Source organism: Pelophylax lessonae (assembly GCF_965119305.1).
Source record: "Pelophylax lessonae genome assembly, chromosome: 3".
NCBI classification, from domain to species: domain Eukaryota; kingdom Metazoa; phylum Chordata; class Amphibia; order Anura; family Ranidae; genus Pelophylax; species Pelophylax lessonae.
In genome coordinates this window covers 533511052-533532077 of record NC_138770.1, presented here as the reverse complement: position 1 = coordinate 533532077, position 21026 = coordinate 533511052, and the positions used below count along the sequence as shown (strand labels likewise).

The 21026-nt window shown below is 45.2% G+C and overlaps 1 protein-coding gene across 1 annotated transcript in view; it reads left to right on the top strand.

Moving 5' to 3' along the window:
* Window positions 1–21026, top strand: part of SNX9 (sorting nexin 9) — a 250147-nt gene that overhangs the window by 88974 nt on the left and 140147 nt on the right. The window contains exon 2 of the mRNA XM_082249824.1: window positions 98–184. Within this exon, the coding sequence (XP_082105950.1) occupies window positions 98–184 (87 nt within the window). The remainder of the gene's footprint in view (window positions 1–97; window positions 185–21026) is intronic.

Here is a 21026-nt window from a genome sequence, read left to right as displayed (position 1 = left end):
AAAGTTATTTTTAGTTAAGGAAATGAAAAAAAAAAAAATCAATGTAATCATCATTTCTTCAGAAAGATTTATATATATGGTTTTGTTAACCTTGCAGGCTAAAGTTTTGTATGATTTTGTGGCGGAACCTGGAAATAATGAGCTGACTGTGAAAGAAGGAGAAATCATTTCAATAACCAATAAGGTAAGCCTGTGTTTTACATGTGAGCACTGTCTCATTTTGCTGTACATTAATAATGCATGTATTTTATTGCTTTCGATACACAAACCAATATAATTAATCTTTGGGGTCATGGGGTCAGATAGACTCCGAGACTAAGAGTTAATATGTTTTCCTTGAAGTTCTTTTACTCTCTAATTATAGCTTAAAGCAGTTGTAAACCGCAAAAAAACCCCCAAAAAACAAAAAAGACAATGCCATAATGTGCTAGTATGCATCACATACTAGCACATTATAAAATACCTGCTTAAAATTATGTTCTAGAGCAAAGAGCATACATTTCACATAAATAATTATGCTAACAACTTTAGTGTGTGCTGTAAATTGCCTCCAGTATTGCCCCGGTTTCGTCTTGCTGGAGACTGCTGTTTTGCTGAAGCCCAGAGCCCCTGAACAGCAGTAAATCATAAAGCAGAACTAAACCCGATCAGTTTAAAAGTTTTTAAAAAACAGTTACATTTCTAGAATGCCAGGATTACTAACTGTTCCACATTTGCTTGCCAAACCATCAAATGGCTTGTGTCATAACTGATCACATGTGCAGCACCATGGCAGTTGCAGGTCAAACAGAAGCAGCTTCCTTGGCTGTAAAGGATTGGAGGGTTTAGTTTCACTTTAAATCGGTAAGCAGATCGGTCTCTACAATAGCAGCAGTGCCTAAAAATGGAGAGCAACTGAGCATGTGCAGAACAGAGAGACTTGGAGACTAGATTTTAAACAGCCTAGGCACTTGTTTTTAATGTTTTACTTAGCTATAACTGCAGAAGGGGCCAGCCTGAAGTGATCTAGCAGGACTTAACTTTATGACGAAAGTTCCACTTTAAGGACTCTTTCACACCATACTTGCATGAAAAAACTGATGGGGAAAACCGCGCAGATTTTATTTGCAGAGACATCAGTTTTCAGTGAGTTTTTATGCACGCTGACATCACTTTTCATGCATGTCAGTTATGTGCCCTTTACACACTAATGTTGATGTGATCTCAAGTTTTTCCTGTGCACTAAACTGTATACACGTTGCAGATTCCTGCTCAGAAAAAAATCTGCACGTGATACCAGGGTTGTGATATGAACAGGGCAATTTTTTTTTTTTGTGCCCTTGCAGAACACATGCAGAAAAACTGACCTACCTGCACCTTGGTGTGAGCGAGGCCTAAAGCTGATTTTAAACCCATTGATTTAACAGTTAAAAAAAAGTTACATTCCTGGCATGTGCCGGGAATGTAACTGTCACATTGGTTGTGCTCTCAACCAGACTGTCAAACCCTCAAATTATTATTATTATAATACATAATTTATATAGGGCCAACAGTTTGCACAGCGCTTATCAAATGGCTGGTGTCATAACTGATCACATGCGCAGCACCATGGCAGGTAAACATGACAGCCTTCCTGGCTGAAAACAATAGGAGGGTTTAGTTCTGCCTAAAGTTTCCAATAAAAACTGCAAGCAGGCAGGCTCTTTATTGCAGAAGAGACATGCTATGTCTCTTTTGCATTCAAATCCAATTTGCTGTTTCAGTGCATCACTGTTTACAATTTTTAAATTAATTAATCATACTGATACCACTGAATGTCATATGATGTTCGAGGCGTTAAGTGGAGATATCTGTATAATGGGTGCAGCTACAGGCATCATTCAGATACTTTTTTTTCTGCCGGCGATTCCCTGCACCGTAAAAAAAAACAATCATAGCGGCTGTTCAGTTGCTTGATTGTTTTTACAGGCAGCTCCCGCGGAAGTTAACCATAGAGCTGACTGAAGACCAGATGGTCCCCAGACCCCAGTTGATGTCTTAGAAGACGAAACGCGTCAGTTTTTAATCAATCAGGCCATTGCACTTTGTTTTTACATGTTGGATGATGATACAAGTGTTTGAGATTTGGATGTGATGTAAGTTTTCCACCATTTTTAATAAATCGTGAGATACAGTTTTACATTATGTGGAGGCTTTTTTTCTTTATGGTTCAATGTACTGCACAAGATTGTTCCTTGAGTGACGGTCCTACCGTGGTGTGAAGTTGTGCTATTTCCAGAGTTTCCTGTATGGACCATCTCCAGCTATACCTTGAATGCGGGTGACTCATGGTATCTGAGTCCACATTCTCTGGTAAGCAGTGAATCTATATTACTGGTGGGATGGTACACGGTGGTGATTTAAATACGAATGGTGGCAAGATTAATTCATACTAGGGATCGACCGATTATCGGCAAAGCCGATATATCGGGGGCAGATATGCACTTTCCCCGATATATCGGAATCGGCCCGAGGTTACCGATATTGCCGATATTTTGGAAAAGTGCTTGTACCGGAGTGATGCCTGCAGCTAGAGGCATCACCCCGGTACCGGCGTCCATAGCCGACGGTCAGCTGTCTGTAATGACAACCGATGCGGCTGAGAAGATCCCTCCACAAGATCCCTCCACAAGAGTACCTGTCAAAATAAAAATTTTAATGTACGAAAATATCGGCCGATACCAATATGCGATGATCAAAATATCGGTATTGGCAATAAAAAAACGATATCGATCGATCACTAATTTATACCACAAAGTTTACACTGGGATCTTCATGTTAATTGTATTCTACATTATTGATTGTTCATGGACTTTATTTACAATTATGGACTTTAGTGTGATTTACATGTAACCTTGGCACCGTGCACTTTATCATTCATTTTTATATATTTTTTCATGTATTGACATTTCTCTAGCGCTCATTGACAGACGTAGTCCTCGGTGATACACCACCTTCGGGTTATGTTGCCTCCACAGGAGCAGGACTAGACAGGAAATTAAAAAGCTCTGGCCACACCCTAGGGGCAGTCCCAGAGGGTATATCCTCTCTCTCTCTGCCTCAGCAAATCAGTTATTTTCTGTCTAGTTAGGAGTAAGGACCTAGATACCTTGCTGGGATCTTAGGTCCTGGCAAGATTTTTTTCTTAAAAGATTTTTTAGACAGCTTTTTTTCTCCAGTGTTTCTGTGAGATCTTCAAGCAAGAAAGCTGAACTGGGCGACGGGCTGGATGTTGAGATCCGGTGGTCACCCCAGTTCAGCCTACGAGCGCGTGCAGGCCATAGCTCCGCGCTGGGTCGGCCGCGACAAAGTCCCATTAAAGGACTGACCCCGCGAGTTAAACGTCTCGCTGAAACGCCAAAGACCATGAGTCACGGCGTCCATATCGGTCGACAGCCCTCCCGCCCCCCCCGGTGGAGAGGGGTACTGTCAGGAGTTGGTGCCCGCCTGGTTCCGGTATGGTGAGTAGTATGTTCCCCCTTTTCCCCTGACGGGTCTTGTGGTGAACGCGGGCCCCTCTCTGTATGGTAAGATAGAGTCCCTCTCTATCCTATAAATGACACAGATCCTCCTACTTTGAGTGTGATTTTATGTGCAAAAAGCCAGGAGGCTTGGTTTGGGAGCTAACAATCTAATTGTATACATGTTAAAAAGATTGTAATCAGTGGCATTCTGGGAATCCTACGGTGATAAGTATAAGTTACCTACCAGTCAGAAGCCACGGACATGTAGACTGTCTTCCTAATCAGATCTCCAGCTATTAGCAGGCCTCCCGAAGGGCCATGCGGTCCGCCAGGGCCGGTACCGCCAACCACGCCAAATCCCCATGCAGAGAGAGTGTTGTGTGCCTTGCAGCACACCGCTATTCAGTACAGGCCGCCGCCATTTTTTTTGCTGGATCGCACGAGCCGCCATTTTGGCGTAGCCTCGTGTCTCCAGCATGGGGGCGGCCATGTTTGAGGTGATCCAAACACCTCGTGGAGCTAGGGGAGGCGCCGGAAGGCGTGCAGAGGGGCGGAGCCGCCTCCTTTCTTCCTGGGCAGCCAGCCAAAAGACTTCCTGTTTGTCAAGACAGCGCTGTAACCTGTTGCAGTTAAACTCTGAGCATCAAGTGGTGAGCCTGGGGGTCTATCTCTCTCTCTCTCTCGATCGATAGGGATCCCTAGCAGGTAACACTAAGGGGCTTTTTGTGGCGCTGGGGGTCTGAAAAAAAAAAAAAGTTTTTATTTTTGAATTATATTATCCAGGAAGTGACTGGAATTATCATGGACCCTGCCACACATATTCCCCCACCTGTTTCCCTCGAGGGGGCCACGGGACCCGCCGGTGCACAGAGTGTAGAGTCATTTACAGCAATTTTGGAGTCTATGGTGGCTCGGGTGGAGGCGGCCTGTCAGGGACGGGGGTCAAGGAAACGACCCCCGCCTACCCCTATACTATCTGACACCTCTGACTCAGATTCAGAGATGGTCACTGCAGTTGCAGGTTCCTCTGCAAGGGCTGTTATCCCAGGTAAAGCCCCCTCAGACAGTGAGGAGGACGCTTCTTCTCCTGCTATAATTCAGGAAGAAGCATTGGTGGACGCACTAGTTGTGGCAGTGCAGGAAACCTTAAAACTTGAGGCTTTACCGGCAGAGGCAACTGAAACAGAGATTCCTTTTGGTACTAATAAGCCCATCAAGACGGTGAAGGTTTTTCCTGTACCCAAATGTTTCGGTAATCAGATTAAAGGAGAATGGGAGCATTCTAAACGTACCTTTACTATTTCCAAGCGTATTGCTAGACGCTATCCGTTTGAGGAATCCATCATTAAGAAATGGACGGTACCACCAGTGGTGGATCCACCTATTTCCAGGCTGAATAAAGCCATGGTTATCCCAGTGGAGGACACTTCGTCCTTTAAGGATCCGGTGGATCGAAAGATGGAAGCAGAGTCCCGCACCATCTTCTCTCTGATAGGGTCAGCATTTAGACCAGTAATTGTTATTCGTCTAGTTTCCCAGACACTTACGGAATGGGCGAAAATGGTACGCCAAGACCTTAGGGGAAAAGATATTCCCCAGGAGACATCTGATTTGATGGAACAGATTATACAGGGGCTACAGTTTATCTGTGACGCAGCCTTGGACACTACTCCCTTATTAGGGCATGCATCTATGTCAGCGGTGATCCTCAGACGTGTGCTGTGGTTAAAATGCTGGTCAGCTGACCTAGGTTCCAAAAAGACCTTGACAAATCTCCCTTTTCAGGGGAATCGTCTATTTGGGGCCAACCTAGATGAAATCATTAAGGATGCCACTGGGGGCAAGAGCACTTTTTTGCCACAGGCTGCTAAAGCTAAGGGACCTCGCAACAAGCGAGGACCTTTCTTTACCGCCCATAAAGGGCGCCCGGCTGGTACTAGCGGGAAAGGCAAGACTCCTCCAGGAGGGTTCAAGAAGGGCTGGTCGGACAAGCAGAGGACCAACCCAGCCAAACCCGAAGCAAAGGAGTACACAGCCTGAAGGTGCGCCCCCACCCGATTTCAGGGTGGGGGGACGTTTTCACCGGTATTCAGGACATTAGATCGAGCTTCAACCACTACTACCGGTGCGATTCTTCCCTTCCAACATTTAAGTACTACAGGAAGCGGTAGTTACCGTTCCCTGAATAGATCTTTTCCTTTACCTTTTCCTAAGATTAGTCCCTATACCTCACAGGAATCGGATCTGGTTGACCAGATAGGCCAAGTAGCCTCTAGTCGGGTGACTTCGGTCCCTGAGGTTCAACCAGAAAAGATCACCCTTTCTGATAACAATCAGGTATCTGATAAATGTGTGGGAACAGAAAACGACCAGACTTTCTCGGATGGTCGGGGCCAGATACCTCTAGGGACGCCTGGTTCAGATTCTATCAGCGCCAGTGGTCCTAGAAATTCTAGGCTGGCCTCCTCAAGCCGGCCTGGCCGACTTGGACATGCTAGTCGCAGACATTCCGTGGGAACTTCGTCTCAGGGAGTGTCTGTGGTCTCAAGGACCAATTTACCATCATGCTTTACAGTCGCTGGGTTTAATGGCCTGGCCATTGAGACCCAAGTACTGAAGGACAGAGGTTTGTCTACTTCAGTCATTCCTACCCTTATTAAAGCAAGGAAAGCGACTTCCAGCAAGGTCTATTATCACACATGGAAGACTTATATTGCGTGGTGCGAATCTTTAGGATTTCCTCCACGTACCTATTCGGTGACTCGAATATTGGCCTTTTTGCAAAAAGGGGTTGAGCAGAAGCTAGCCTTGAGCACCATCAAGGGTCAAGTTTCAGCATTAGCAATCTTCTTTCAGAAACCTTTAGCTACCAAGTCCTTGGTGCGGAATTTCATCCAGGGGGTGCGGCACCTGGCTCCTCCAGTCCGCGCGCCCTTACCGCCCTGGGATCTTAATTTGGTTTTGTCGGTTCTACAGAAACCTCCCTTTGAAAACATCAGGGAGATTCCCTTGCTTACTTTATCCCAGAAGGTGGCCTTCTTGGTGGCTATTACTTCTGCTCGCAGGGTGTCAGAACTGGCTGCATTATCATGCCAGTCCCCATACCTAGTGATTCATAGGGATAAGGTAGTACTTCATCTTAAGCCATCTTTTCTTCCTAAGGTGGTTTCAGATTTTCATCTGAATGAAGATATTGTACTACCTTCCTTGTGTCCTCAGCCCAAGCATCATCGGGAACATGCGTTGCATTCCTTAGATGTGGTTCGGGCAATCAGGGTATACCTGAAAGCTACGGAATCATTCCGTAAGACGGATTCACTTTTTGTGATCACGGGTGGCCCCAGAAAGGGTTTGCCTGCATCTGCCGCGACCATTGCCAAATGGATTAGACAAACGGTGGTACAGGCTTATTCTATTAAGGGTCAGAGTCCTCCGTTCCCCGTTAGGGCGCACTCCACTCGAGCGCTCAGTACTTCCTGGGCCTTTCGCCATCAGGCGTCAGTGGTCCAGGTATGTAAGGCGGCCACCTGGTCGTCGGTACATACCTTTACAAAATTCTATAAAATTGATGTGACGGCATCGGCGGATGCCTCATTTCGCCGCAAGGTTTTGCAGGCCGCAATTTGAGGAGACCGGTGGTCTACCTCGAGGGTTTTTTTCTGTTTGAAAAAAAAAAAAATAATTTTTTTCTTTTTTGTTGAGTCTCATCATTAAGGATGAGCATTGTAAATTTCTAGTTGGCACCGGTTGGGCCTTCTAGATTGGGATTTGATTTCATTTTCCCACCCCTCATTTGTGATACTGCTCTGGGACGTCCCGAAGGTGGTGTATCACCGAGGACTACGTCTGTCAATGAGCGCTAGAGAAAAATGGATTTTTGTAAAATCTTACCGTAAAATCCTTTTCTCTTAGCTCATTGACAGACGTAGTCCCCGCCCCTCTGTTTTTTTGAGTTGGGTTGGGTTAAAATCTCTAAAGACTGCTTTTTCACGTTACTGATTTGCTGAGGCAGAGAGAGAGAGGATATACCCTCTGGGACTGCCCCTAGGGTGTGGCCAGAGCTTTTTAATTTCCTGTCTAGTCCTGCTCCTGTGGAGGCAACATAACCCGAAGGTGGTGTATCACCGAGGACTACGTCTGTCAATGAGCTAAGAGAAAAGGATTTTACGGTAAGATTTTACAAAAATCCATTTTTCTTCAGCGCTGCACTTTTTTATCACAATCTCTGTGACTCTCGAAGGCCGGGTGCGACGTTATGACATCACGCCCAGCCCCGGCAGTTGTAAACACTGCCGTGTGTTCGGCTGGAAAGCCTGAGATCGTTTTTTTTTTTTTTTTTTTTTGATCTCAGGCTTTCCAGCCTAGAGGAGAGACCCCACATCTCTTCATAAAGAGGACCTGTCATGCCCTATTCCTATTACAAGGAATATCACATAAAAAATATGATAAAAAAAAAAAAACATTTAAAGGGAAAATGAAAAAAGAAAACAAAAAAAAGCGCCCCCTCCCCTCATGTTCGCACGCAGTAGCAGTAGTGAAGGCATACGTAGGTCACGCTTGCATATGTAAACAATGTTCAAACCACACATGTGAGGTATTGCCACAAATGTTAGAGTGAGAGCAATAATTCTAGTACAAGACTTCCTCTTTAACTTTAACCACTTCCCGCCCGCCCTATAGGCAAATGACAGCGGGAAGGTGGTTACATTATCCTGACCGGACATCATATGACGGCGGCAGGATAATGCGCTCTGCGCTCTCCTGACAGGGGGTCTGCACTGGTAATCAGAGCATTGATTACCAGTGCAGACCCTTGGGGGGGGGGGGGTGCCACTAGAACCACCAAGGATGCCCACCCATGACCCCAGGGATGCCCACCATGGCCATCAGGGATGGCAATCAGGGCTCAGGGAGTGCCCTCCCCATCACTGCTGCCTGCCAGTGCCCTCCCCATCAGTGCTGCCCACCAGTGCCCATAATTGCCATCTATCAGTGCCGCCCACCAGTGCCGCCCACCAGTGCCTATTATTGCCCACCAGTGCCGCCTATCAGTGCCCATTAGTGCCACCTATCTGTGCCCATCAGTGCCACCTATCAGTGCCCATCAATGCCGCCTATCAGTGCCCACCAATGCTGCATGTCAGTGCTGCCTATCAGTGCCGCATATTAGTGCCACCCCATCAGTGCCTCCTCATCAGTGTTTGTCAGTGCGGCCTCATCAGTGCTCCTCAGTGCAGGAAAAAAACGTATCTATTCACAAAATTGTATAACCTAAACAAAAAAACTTTTCTCTATCGCTTATTGACAGACGTAGTCCTCGGTGATACAGCACCTTCGGGTTATGTTGCCTCCACAGGAGTAGGACTAGACAGGAAATAAAATGCTCTGGCCACACCCTAGGGGCAGTCCCAGAGGGTATATCCTCTCTCTCTCTGCCTCAGCAAATCAGTTTTTTTCTGTCTAGTCAGGAGTAAGGACCTAGATACCTTGCTGGGATCTTCGGTCCTGGCAGGATTTTTTTCTTAGAAAAGATTTTTTAGACAGCTTTTTTTCTCCAGTGTTCCTGTGAGATCTTCAAGCAAGAAAGCTGAACTGGGCGACGGGCGGGATGTTGAGATCCAGTGGTCACCCCAGTTCAGCCTACGAGCACGTGCAGGCCATAGCTCCGCGCTGGGTCGGCCGCGACATAGTCCCACTGGACGGGGACTGACCCTGCGAGTTAAACGTCTCGCTGAAACGCCAAAGACCATGAGTCACGGCGTCCGTATTGGTCGACAGCCCTCCAACTTCGGTGGAGAGGGGTACTGTCAGGAATGGCGCCCGCCTGGTTCCGGTATGGTGAGTAGTATGTTCCCCTTTTCCCCCTGACGGGTCTTGTGGTGAACGCGGGCCCCTCTCTGTAATGGTAAGGATGGGTTCCCCTCTATCCTATAACAGGTCACAGATCCCCCTAATTGAGTGTGATTTTTGTGTACAAAAAGCCAGCAGGCTTGGTTTGGGAGCTGACAATCTAATTACAAAGTATGTTTAAATGATTGTAATATGTGGCAGCACTGGAAGCTTACTGTGTTTCAAGAAGTATCCTACCTGTCAGAAGTCACAGGACAGGGATGCGGCTTGCCAGGTCATTTCTCCAGCTGAAGCAGGCTCCCGACGGCCATGCGGTTCCGCCAGGGTTCGGTACCGCCGGTCAAGCTGATCTCCTTGAGAGAGGTTTTGCGATGCCTAGTTACTACAGGACGCCGCTATGCTGTGCAAACCGCCGTAGATCGCACGAGGCCGCCATTGTGGCGTAGCCTCGTGTCTGCAGCATGGGGGCGGCCATGTTTGAGGTGACTCCAACACCTCGTGGAGCTAGGGGAGGCGCCGGAAGGCGTGCAGAGGGGCGGAGCCGCCTCCTTCCTTCCTAAACAGCCAGCCAAAAGACTTCCTGTTTGTAAAGACAGTGCTGTAACCTGTTGCAGTGAACTCTGAGCATCAAGTGGTGAGCCTGGGGGTCTATCTCTCTCTCTCTCTCGCTCGATAGGGATCCCTAGCAGGTAACATTGAGGGGCTTTTGTGGCGCTGGGGGTCTGGAAAAAAAAAAAAAAAAAGTTTTTTATTTAAATTTGGATTGAATTTTTCCGGGTAGTTACTGGAATAATCATGGACCCTGCCACACAAGTACCCCCACCTGTTTCCCTCGAGGGGGCCTCGGGACCCGCCGGTGCACAGAGCATGGATGCATTTTTTTGGAGTCTATGGTGGCTCGGGTGGAGGCGGCCTGTCAGGGACGGGGGTCAAGAAAGCGACCCCCGCCTACCCCTATAATATCTGACACCTCTGACTCAGATTCAGAGATGGTCACTGCAGCTGCAGGTCCCTCTGCAAGGGCTGTGATCTCAGGTAAAGCTCCCTCAGACAGTGAGGAGGACGTTCATTCTTCCGCCATAATTCAGGAAGAAGCATTGGTGGACGCACTAGTTGTGGCGGTGCGGGAAACCTTAAAACTTGAGGTTTTACCGGCAGAGGCAACTGAAACAGAGATTCCCTTTGGTACTAACAAGCCCATCAAAACGGTGAAGGTTTTTCCTGTACCCAAGTGTTTTGGTAATAAAATTAAAGGAGAATGGGAGCATTCTAAACGTACCTTTTACTATTTCCAAGCGTATTGCTAGACGCTATCCGTTTGAGGAATCCCTAATTAAGAAATGAACGGTACCACCTGTGGTGGATCCACCTATTTCCAGGCTGAATAAAGCCACGGTTATCCCAGTGGAGGACACTTCGTCCTTTAAGGATCCGGTTGATCGGAAGATGGAAGCAGATAGGGTCAGCATTTAGACCAGTAATTGTTATTGGTCTAGTTTCCCAGACACTTACGGAATGGGCGAGATTGGTACGCCAAGACCTTAGGGGAAAAGATATTCCCCAGGAAACATCTGATTGGATGGAACAGATTATACAAGGGCTACAGTTTATTTGTGACGCAGCCTTGGATACTACTCCCCTATTAGGGCATGCATCTATGTCAGCAGTAATACTCAGACGTGTGCTGTGGTTAAAATGCTGGTCAGCTGACCTAGGTTCCAAAAAGACCTTGACGAATCTCCCTTTTCAGGGGAATCGCCTATTTGGGGCCACCCTAGATGAAATCATCAAGGATGCCACTGGGGGCAAGAGCACTTTCTTGCCACAGGCTGTAAAAGCTAAGGGACCTCGCAACAAGCGAGGACCTTTCTTTACCGCCCATAAAGGGTTCGCACGCCCGGCTGGAACAAGCGGGAAAGGCAAGACTCCTCCAGGAGGGTTCAAGAAAGGCTGGTCGGACAAACAGAGGACCGACTCAGCCAAACCCGAAGCAAAGGATTACACAGCCTGAAGGTGCGCCCCCACCCGGTTTGAGGGTGGGGGGACGTTTTCACCGGTTTTCAGGACATTAGATCGAGCATCGACTACTACTACCGGTGCGATTCTTCCCTTCCAACATTTAAGTGCTACAGGGAGCGGTAGTCACCGTTCCCTGAACAGATCTTTTACTTTACCTTTTCCTAAGATTAGTCTCAATTCCCCACAGGAATCAGATCTGGTTGACCAGACAGACCAAGAAGCCTCTAGCCGGGTGACTTCGGTCCCTGAGATTCAACCAGGAGAGATCACCGTTCCTGATAGGAATCAGGTGTCGGATAAATGTGTGGGAACAGAGAACGACCAGACTTTCTCGGATGGTCGGGGCCAGATAGCTCTAGGGACGCCTGGTTCAGATCCCGTCAGTGCCAGTGGTCCTAGAAATTCTAGGCTGGCCTCGTCAAGCCGGCCTGGCCGACTTGGACTTGCTAGTCGCGGACGTTCCGTGGGAACTGCGTCTCAGGGAGTATCTGCGGTCTCGAGGACCAATCTACCATTGTGCTTTACAGTCGCTGGTTTTAATGGCCTGGCCATTGAGACCCAGGTACTGAAGGACAGAGGGTTGTCAGCTTCAGTCATTCCTACCCTTATTAAAGCAAGGAAAGCGACTTCCAGCAAGGTCTATCATCACACATGGAAGACTTATATCGCGTGGTGCGAATCTTTAGGATTTCCTCCACGTACCTATTCGGTGACTCGAATATTGGCCTTTTTGCAAAAAGGGGTTGAGCAGAAGCTAGCCTTGAGCACCATCAAGGGTCAAGTTTCAGCATTAGCAATCTTCTTTCAGAAACCTTTAGCTACCAAGTCCTTGGTGCGGAATTTCATCCAGGGGGTGCGGCACCTGGCTCCACCAGTCCGCGCGCCCTTACCACCCTGGGATCTTAATTTGGTTCTGTCGGTTCTACAGAAACCTCCCTTTGAAAACATCAGGGAGATTCCCTTGCTTACATTATCCCAGAAGGTGGCCTTCTTGGTGGCTATCACTTCTGCACGCAGGGTGTCAGAACTGGCTGCTTTATCATGCCAGTCCCCATATTTGGTGATTCATAGGGATAAGGTAGTGCTTCACCCTAAGCCATCCTTTCTTCCAAAGGTGGTTTCAGATTTTCATCTGAATGAAGATATTGTACTACCTTCCTTGTGTCCTCAGCCCAAGCATCATCGGGAACATGCGTTGCATTCCTTGGATGTGGTTCGGGCAATCAGGGTATACCTGAAAGCTACGGAATCGTTCCGTAAGACGGATTCACTTTTTGTGATCACGGATGGCCCCAGAAAGGGGTTGCCTGCATCTGCCGCGACGATTGCCAAATGGATTAGACAGACGGTGGTACAGGCTTATTCTATTAAGGGTCAGAGTCCTCCGTTCCCTGTTAGGGCGCACTCCACTCGAGCGCTCAGTACTTCCTGGGCCTTTCGCCATCAGGCGTCAGTGGTCCAGGTATGTAAGGCGGCCACCTGGTCGTCAGTACATACCTTTACAAAATTTTATAAAATTGATGTGATGGCATCGGCGGATGCCTCATTTGGCCGCAAGGTTTTGCAGGCCGCAATTTGAGGAGAGCGGTGGTCTACCTCGAGGGTTTTTTTTTCTGTTTGAAAATTTTTTTGTTGAGTCTCATCATTAAGGATGAGCATTGTAAACTTCTAGTTGGCACCGGTTGGGCCTTCTAGATTTGGATTTGATTTCCATTTTCCCACCCCTCAGTTGGGATACTGCTCTGGGACTTCCCGAAGGTGCTGTATCACCAAGGACTACGTCTGTCAATGAGCGATAGAGAAAAATGGATTTTTGTAAAATCTTACCGTAAAATCCTTTTCTCTTAGCTCATTGACAGACGTAGTACCCGCCCCTCTGTTTTGGAGTTGGGTTGGGTTAAATTCTCTAAAGACTGCTTTTATGACATAACTGATTTGCTGAGGCAGAGAGAGAGAGGATATACCCTCTGGGACTGCCCCTAGGGTGTGGCCAGAGCATTTTATTTCCTGTCTAGTCCTACTCCTGTGGAGGCAACATAACCCGAAGGTGCTGTATCACCGAGGACTACGTCTGTCAATGAGCTAAGAGAAAAGGATTTTACGGTAAGATTTTACAAAAATCCATTTTTTTTTTTTTCAAAACTTTTCGGTCATTTTTTTATTTGTTTAGCAACAAAGAAAAAACCTTGCGGTGATCAAATACCACCAAAAGAAAGCTCTATTTCTGGGGAAAGAAATTACATAAATTTGGTTTAGGTACAGTGTTGCATGACCGCGCAATTGTCATTCAAATTGCAACAGTGCTAAAAGCTGAAAATTGCCCTGGGCAGGAAGGGGGGTAAAAGTGCCCAGTATTGAAGTGGTTAAAATGGTAACCTGTAAAAAATGTTAATGCGCAGCCTAAAGAGATTTAAAAGTACGAATGGCGCCATTCTGCGCGTGTGCACAGTTTTAAAGCGTGACATGTTAGGTATCTATTTAGTTGGCGTAACATCGTCTTTCACATTATACAACAATAATTGGGCTAACAGTACTGTTTTTTTTTTTTTTATTCATGAAAGTATTTTTTTCCCCAAAAAATTGCGTTTGAAAAATTGCTGCGCAAATACTGTGTGACATAAAGTATTGCAATGACAGCCATTTTCTTACCTAGGGTCTCTGCTAAAAATATATATATCCTGTTTTGGGTTTCTGAGTAATTTCTAGCAAAAAAAAAATGACGATTTTCACATGTAGGAGAGAAATGTCAGAATTCGCCCGGTATGAAAGCGGTTAAGTGTACAAAGTTATGTTCCATTTAGGTCATCTGCAGTGCCATTCGATGCACTGTGGAAAACTGCAGTATGTCAGCATTTTTCCACTCCGCAAAACACATCAGCTTTGTGGTGGGAATGGGGCACATTGAAAACAATTGTTTCCTATGTACTCTTGTGATGACTGTTTATCAGGTGCAGAAATAAACCCCAGTCACTGCACATAGTGTGAAGCAGAGTTATCTACTGTGTGCATCTAATGTATATGGGCACTTTTACTGCTTTTGCAAAGGAATGCTTAGAGGAGACTTGTCACATGGATACACAGCTGAGATATGATAACCACCAGCGGAGGCGCTGATGGGGGGGGGGGTCGCCAGTCCTCCTGTAGGGGGCCCAGGCACACAGGGGGGCCCCAACAGCACTGGGAATCAGTGTGGTCAGGCGGAAGGGCAGCTACAGAAGGAAGCCCTGTGCGGCTCTCTGCAGTAGCTGAAAGTCAGGTTCTCCCCCTCCTGTCAGCTTTCAGCTGCTGCAGGGAGAGACACAGACACAGGGCTTTTTTCCTGTAATTGCTTCTCTGACACTGATCCCCCTTCCTGTTCTGCCTGCTTCTGATCTCCTCCCCCCCCTCCCCGTGTGACCCCATTCATGGCCTCCCCCCACCCCGTTCTGCAGCACTGCAGGCTTCCCTGTCCTGTAAAAAAACATTGTAAAAAAAAAAAAAATGTAAATTAAATATTGTACAAAAAAATGTAAAAAAATTGTAAAATAAAACAATTGTAAAAATGTTCAATATTTAAAAAAATATATATACATTAAAAAAATATGTAAAACACAATTTAAAAGGGGCTAATTCACACAGGTTCTCTGTTATTTTTGCGTCCGCTAATAAACATTTTAGTATATTTTTAATGAAAATGTTGTCTTGATATATTCGGGGGGGGGGGGGGGCTGTACAGGTAGGCTGTATGGGGGCCCTGTGTTTTCTAGCATCAGCAGCCCCGACCACTAGTTGTGGTAAAAGTAGAAAAGAGGTAAAGCTCTGAGAATATCAGATATTCATAAGCTTGAACTTGCTGTCCCATCAGTTGTGAGCTAATGTCACATATACACTGGGGCAGTGAAAACTTGATTGCATGCCAGGTTATTGCGTAGGATGACTCATACCAGGAATTCCCAAACTTCCTCTCTTACTCTACAAAACACACCATTATATCATTACATTTCTTTTTTGCTAAAGCAGTAACATCTTTAGTGCACAGCAGTAGGCCTCATGCACTTATTCTTTTTAGTTCCAAAGTCCTCAAATTAAAATCCCTGCACCCAGGAAGCAGCAGGTGCCACGTACAGCCACCAATTCAAGTCACTGGCAAAGTGTCCATGTGATTTATAGGTGGTCTCCATGGCCAGGAGACCAGGGATATCTATCCAACAAGAACACAGATTTATAAAAGAATTATGAAGATTTAACATTTTTCTTAGTTTTTTTTTTTTTTAAATCAGATTTTCTTAAAAATGCCCTTGCCACCATAGGATTTGTCATGAGTTTCTGTTTCTGACAGTTACTATGTCCTGCGATGCGGGAACGCTGCGAATACACAACGTGTTCCCGCATCGCATCCACACCCCTGTCAGTTCACACTGCCATATGCGATACGCTGGGGGAGTCAATTAAAAGTTGACGACACCCCCAGATCAGATACCACCATGCGATCCGATTCTGCTGCGGACCAAAAAAGGGGTCATGTGCGAGTTAGGTGCGATTGCGGTGCGAATTCAGCCATACAAACTGTATGGCTGAATTTGCACCGCACAGAGATCGCATGCAATTTTAGGAGCAGTGCGCTCCGAATTACATGCGATGTCTGTGATCGCAACAAATGTGAACCGGCACTTAGTCACTGAGATGAATAAGGGCTCTTTCACACATGGAGTCCGTCGGACGGACTCCGTTTTTCTCAGCGGGGGATCGATCTGCCGATCCCCCGCTGAGCAGGAGGATGACAGCTGTTCTCCGTGCTGTGTGCGGAGACACAGCTGTCAGGTTCCCATGCATCTCTATGGGGGAATCGGATGGGAACGGACCGTCGGTCTGTTCTCATCCGATCCACTAGACGGATGGAAAATAGGGTTTCCATCCGTCCAGATTTGACGGATCGGATCAGATGTCCGCTGACATCTGATGCCCCATAGGGATGCATGGGGGTGACCTTTCAGATCCGCCAAAAAAACTGACAGGTGGATCTGAACGGTCCGCCTGTGTGAAAGGGCCCTTATAATCCTGGAGGAGTTGTTTCATCACAGCTTCTAGTAAACAATGTAAAAATTACCACAATAGAATATAGACTATGCGATCAGCAGCGGAAGCTCTAGTGCTAATTAGTACTCAAACACATTAACGTCAAAATACTGTGCTAATAATCGTATCAATAAAGTGCACTATAATATGAGTAAATAGTAAGTGCAAAAAAATAGTAGTAAACATTGTAGGCCAAAAAACAGCTTTATTTGTGCACCAATCAGGTGACCCGTTGCAACCCTTAAGGTGTCTCAAAACCCACATCATAAAAAACTATCAGTAAATGGTGTATTACATACTGTTCATACTCACTCAAGCACTATAAGAGTTGTTTTCTGTATTCTGAAAAAAGCCAGGCTGATCCTTCTGCTCTCTATCTCCCCCTTCTGTTCATGTCCCCAGTGCAGCTAGGGATTTTGCAGAGCAGTGTTGGCAGCTACTGCACATGCTCAGTTTTCAGTGAGTTTCTATGCTGAGCATTTCCCCCTATCACATCTGAGCAGCCCAATTATCTATAGTCGCACATGTAGGCATATACTGTACCCAGTGGTAAATAACAGCCCACTCCCTCTCTCCTCCTCCATGCCCACTAACCAGCTAAATACAATGGGGACAGGATATTACATGTAGAATAATGGAGGCTTCATCTTCCTCTTATTCTAAGACACAGACTGGAGGGGCGTGACACAGCCATGTGACTAGCGGAAATCCGCCCACGCCATGTTCCATGCTTTTGCCAAAAATAATAAAGATTTGATTTCAAATATACATTTGTATGACCATTTAAAAAGTTTGTTAATATCATTTTTTTTTATTTTTACTCTGTATCCCAAAGACTTTTTTTTTTTTTTTTAACCAGCAGCAGAGGAATAGAAGCTCCTCCTGCTTATGTTTCCCTGCAGACAGGCTGGGAAAGAGCTGGGTCATGTGACAGCTGTATATCTATTAGGAAAAAGGGACTTGGATGTTTTTTTTTTTTTTTTTTATATTTACAATACCATCATCTACATACAGAAATAGAAGGGGCAATTTAAATTAATCAGTGTGTATTTAGTATTAGTTTAAACAAGGAGCAAGCTTTTTAAGGGTACCCCATAGTGGGGTTATGGAAAATGAATGCTTTAGACATCAGAAGTCGGAGCTTATCCGCTTGCCAACCGTATCACTGACATGCACAGTGACAAGGCGCCTCTGCTGCCCCAGATCCCCTACTAGATTTGTGATCCTGTACTTCTAGGTCGTTGGCATGCATCGGCTATGCTGTGACTATACACAGCAGATGCCAATCAGCAGGTGCCAGCCAATGGATGACCGCCAGCACTCGCTGATCGTCTGGAAGACACACAAGACAGATGTCTGTCTATGTAAACAAGGCAGAGCTCTGTCCTGTCAGCGGGGAAGTAATGGGTTTTCTTTACCAGCAAAGCAAGGAAAAAAAATCCATGATTTCCTTTAGTAAAAGCTCCTAGCATAGTACACCAAAACACTGGTTAGGCACACATTTGATCGCCCTAGATGTTTAACGCCCTTCCAGTGTCATTAGTACAGTGACAGTGCATATTTTTAGCACTGATCACTGTATTAGTGTCATTGGTTCCCAAAAAGTGTCAGTGTCCGATTGTTCGCTGAAATATCGCAGTCCCACGAAAGGTCTCTGATCGCCGCCATTATTAGTAAAAAACAAAAAAAAAATTCTAACATACTTCCAGTCCTAGGACGACTACTGTACTGTGCAGCGTTGTCACCAAAAACTGGGAAACTCCAGTCAATAATTAAATTTTCCCTATTAATAGTATGCTAAATATCTTTATCTTTGATATTATTCATTTTCTGGCTAGCTTCTTGTGTAGCTTAGAAAGTCTTAGACAAACAGCTTCTTCTATATAAACAGCCTGTTCTTCACCGACAACATTATCTCCCTTTATCTGAATTTGCTAATCTGTCTTTCACTTCCTGAAAAGGTTGTCGGCCTTTCTTAGGCATGCCTAGACCTGCTCAGCCCCACCCCCATCCCTCCTATCCTTCCCATCCCTCCTATCCCTCCCATCCCTCCTATCCTTCATCATGATCTCCTCCTGTCTTCATAGCCTCTTTTAGGCCAGCAGCCTCTAAGAGAGAGGGAGAGATAAAAAGAGAGAGTGACCGGGGCAATATATGAAAGAAATAAGATACAAAGGAAGGAATATTTTTAAAAGTTTAGAAGGATACAGATCGGTTTATATTGCTCATTACATGTGAGTAATGAGTTTTAGGCTCCGTTTCCACTACTGCGACTTGTAATGCGACTTTGGACACATAACGTCGCATGATAAGTCACAGCCTATTGATTTCAATGGCACCCATTCCCATCTATGCCACTTTGAAAATCAGCGACTTTGAAAAGGTGCCTGCACTACTTTGATGCGACTTTGATCCAGAGAGTGTAAAGTTGGATCAAAGCTGAACTCAAAGTCACACTCTAAATGGCACAACTTAAGAGTCCTACTAGTGGAAACATAGCCACCAGGCTAGAGTGCGACCTGCATGCAGCTTTGATCCAACTTTACCCTCTCTGGATCAAAGTTGCATGAAAGTAGTGCAGGTACCTTTTCGAAGTTGCATAGATGGGAATGGATGTTATTGAAATCAATGGGCGATGACTTGTCATGCGACTTTGTGTCCAAAGTCGCATTAGTGGAAACTGAGCGTTAGTCTACTTTTACACTATTGTGAATTAGAGTGTGACTTTGATGTGCAGAACCATAAAAAAAGAGCATTTTTCTTGTAATTATTAATACAGCAGTGTGGCGGCTTCTACACCTTGCATTTTTTATTGCTGGCATTTACATGCTACAGAGATGAAACTTCACAGGTACACTTTTTAGACACCCCAGACACTAAATCCAAAAAAGACATGCCTGCCTCCAGAGACGCCCAAAAAATGCCCGATAAATGCCAGCAATAAAAAATGCAATGTGTAGAGAAGCCGCCACACTGCTCTATTAATAATTATAAGAAAATGCTCTTTTTTTTCTGGTTCTGGACATGCTACAGAGATGAAACTTCACAGGGACATTTTTTAGACCTCCCAGACACTAAATCCAAAAAAAGGTCATGCCTGCCTCCAAAAATGCCTGATAAATGCCTGCAAGAAAAACGGCCAGGTGGAGAGAAGACCTATTCATGTGCTAATAAAAATTATAAGAAAAATGCTCTTTTTTTCTTGTTCAGGACCATTTTTATGGAAAGTCGGATCACAAGTCGCTTCAAATAAGACAAGGAGGCGACTCCCATTGAAGTCTATGGGACAAGTCGGATCACAAGTCGCCTCAAAGTAGTACAGGACCCTTTTCTGAAGTTGGAGCGACTTCAGTAGTGCCAATTAAGACGGCACTCATTGATTAACATTGCTTTTGTTATGTCAAGCGACTTGGGGCGACTTGAGGGCACACAAGTCGCCTCACAAGTCGCGCTAGTGTGAATGGGCTCTTAGTTGTCAGTTTTTTAATGTCGTAGGGACTGTTTGTGAATATTCACTAAGAGACTAGCGCCTGGTCTTTTTAAAATTTCTTGTAAAATTGAAAGTGTTTTCACGCTTAAAGGGTCACCAAGGTCTATATACAGCATATTTTTGTAAAATCATTGGTGTTTTAGTTGTCTTCTAAGGACAGCGCCTGCAAATTGGGTTTCCTATAGTTTTAACCCATATATCTTTCCATACACTGAGGGGAATTGGGTATATTATTCTCTGGTGCTAGCTGCTTCCTTTGTCCACTAAGCGCAGACTCAGCATTTTTATTAAAGAAAACCGTTTGGCCTACAGAATCAGTTCAACTTCACTTTTGCGGAAACAAAAAATATAATTATGTAGGAATCTTTTTCTTTAAGATTAGGTCATACTGTATGGGAGGCATGTGATAGTTTTACATTCTATTTTTATCAATTGTGACGTATTTCAGACTACACACCTTGAGTCAGAGACATATGATACTTGTAAATGGTCATAGTTCAATACTTATTGTTTAAATGCTTTTTATTGTTGAAACAAATAAGAAATATCCTGGGATGATTTCTTCACAGCTGCCGAACAATTACTTGAACAAGAAACATTATACCATTACTTGTAGTAAGCTTTTAATTGCTTGCGGTATACTTTTGGCGCAAGAAAAATGAGGCATTTTGCCCCTTAATGTTTACATTTCCTAGTAATAAAGGATCAACTTAAAGAAGCCTGGTAACAATAATTATACAATTTAAACTATGTTTATTAAATCTAAAATTAATTTTAAAACCAAAATAAATTCAGTCTAAATTTGACTTTTTAGACCATGCTAAGCTTTTTCTGTTTCAAGTATTTTATTGAATAATGCAAGTGAGTAACAACGTTTGACATACAGAATAATGCAAGGTAATGTAAACAAAGCTTGGTAACAGAGCATGACCAATAACTGCAACTACAGCAAATTGTGAGGGTTAGTAAACTAGGGGCGGTAAAATGGGTGGTCACGAGAGAGTAGTGATTGGCATCACCAACCCACCGGCACCCCATATAGGGAGCACACTGTGCCTAGGTGGGGAGGCAAAACCAGCCAATTGTTAAACTAAAAGGGAACAGTACCCAAGTCTACCGTATCGTGTGGG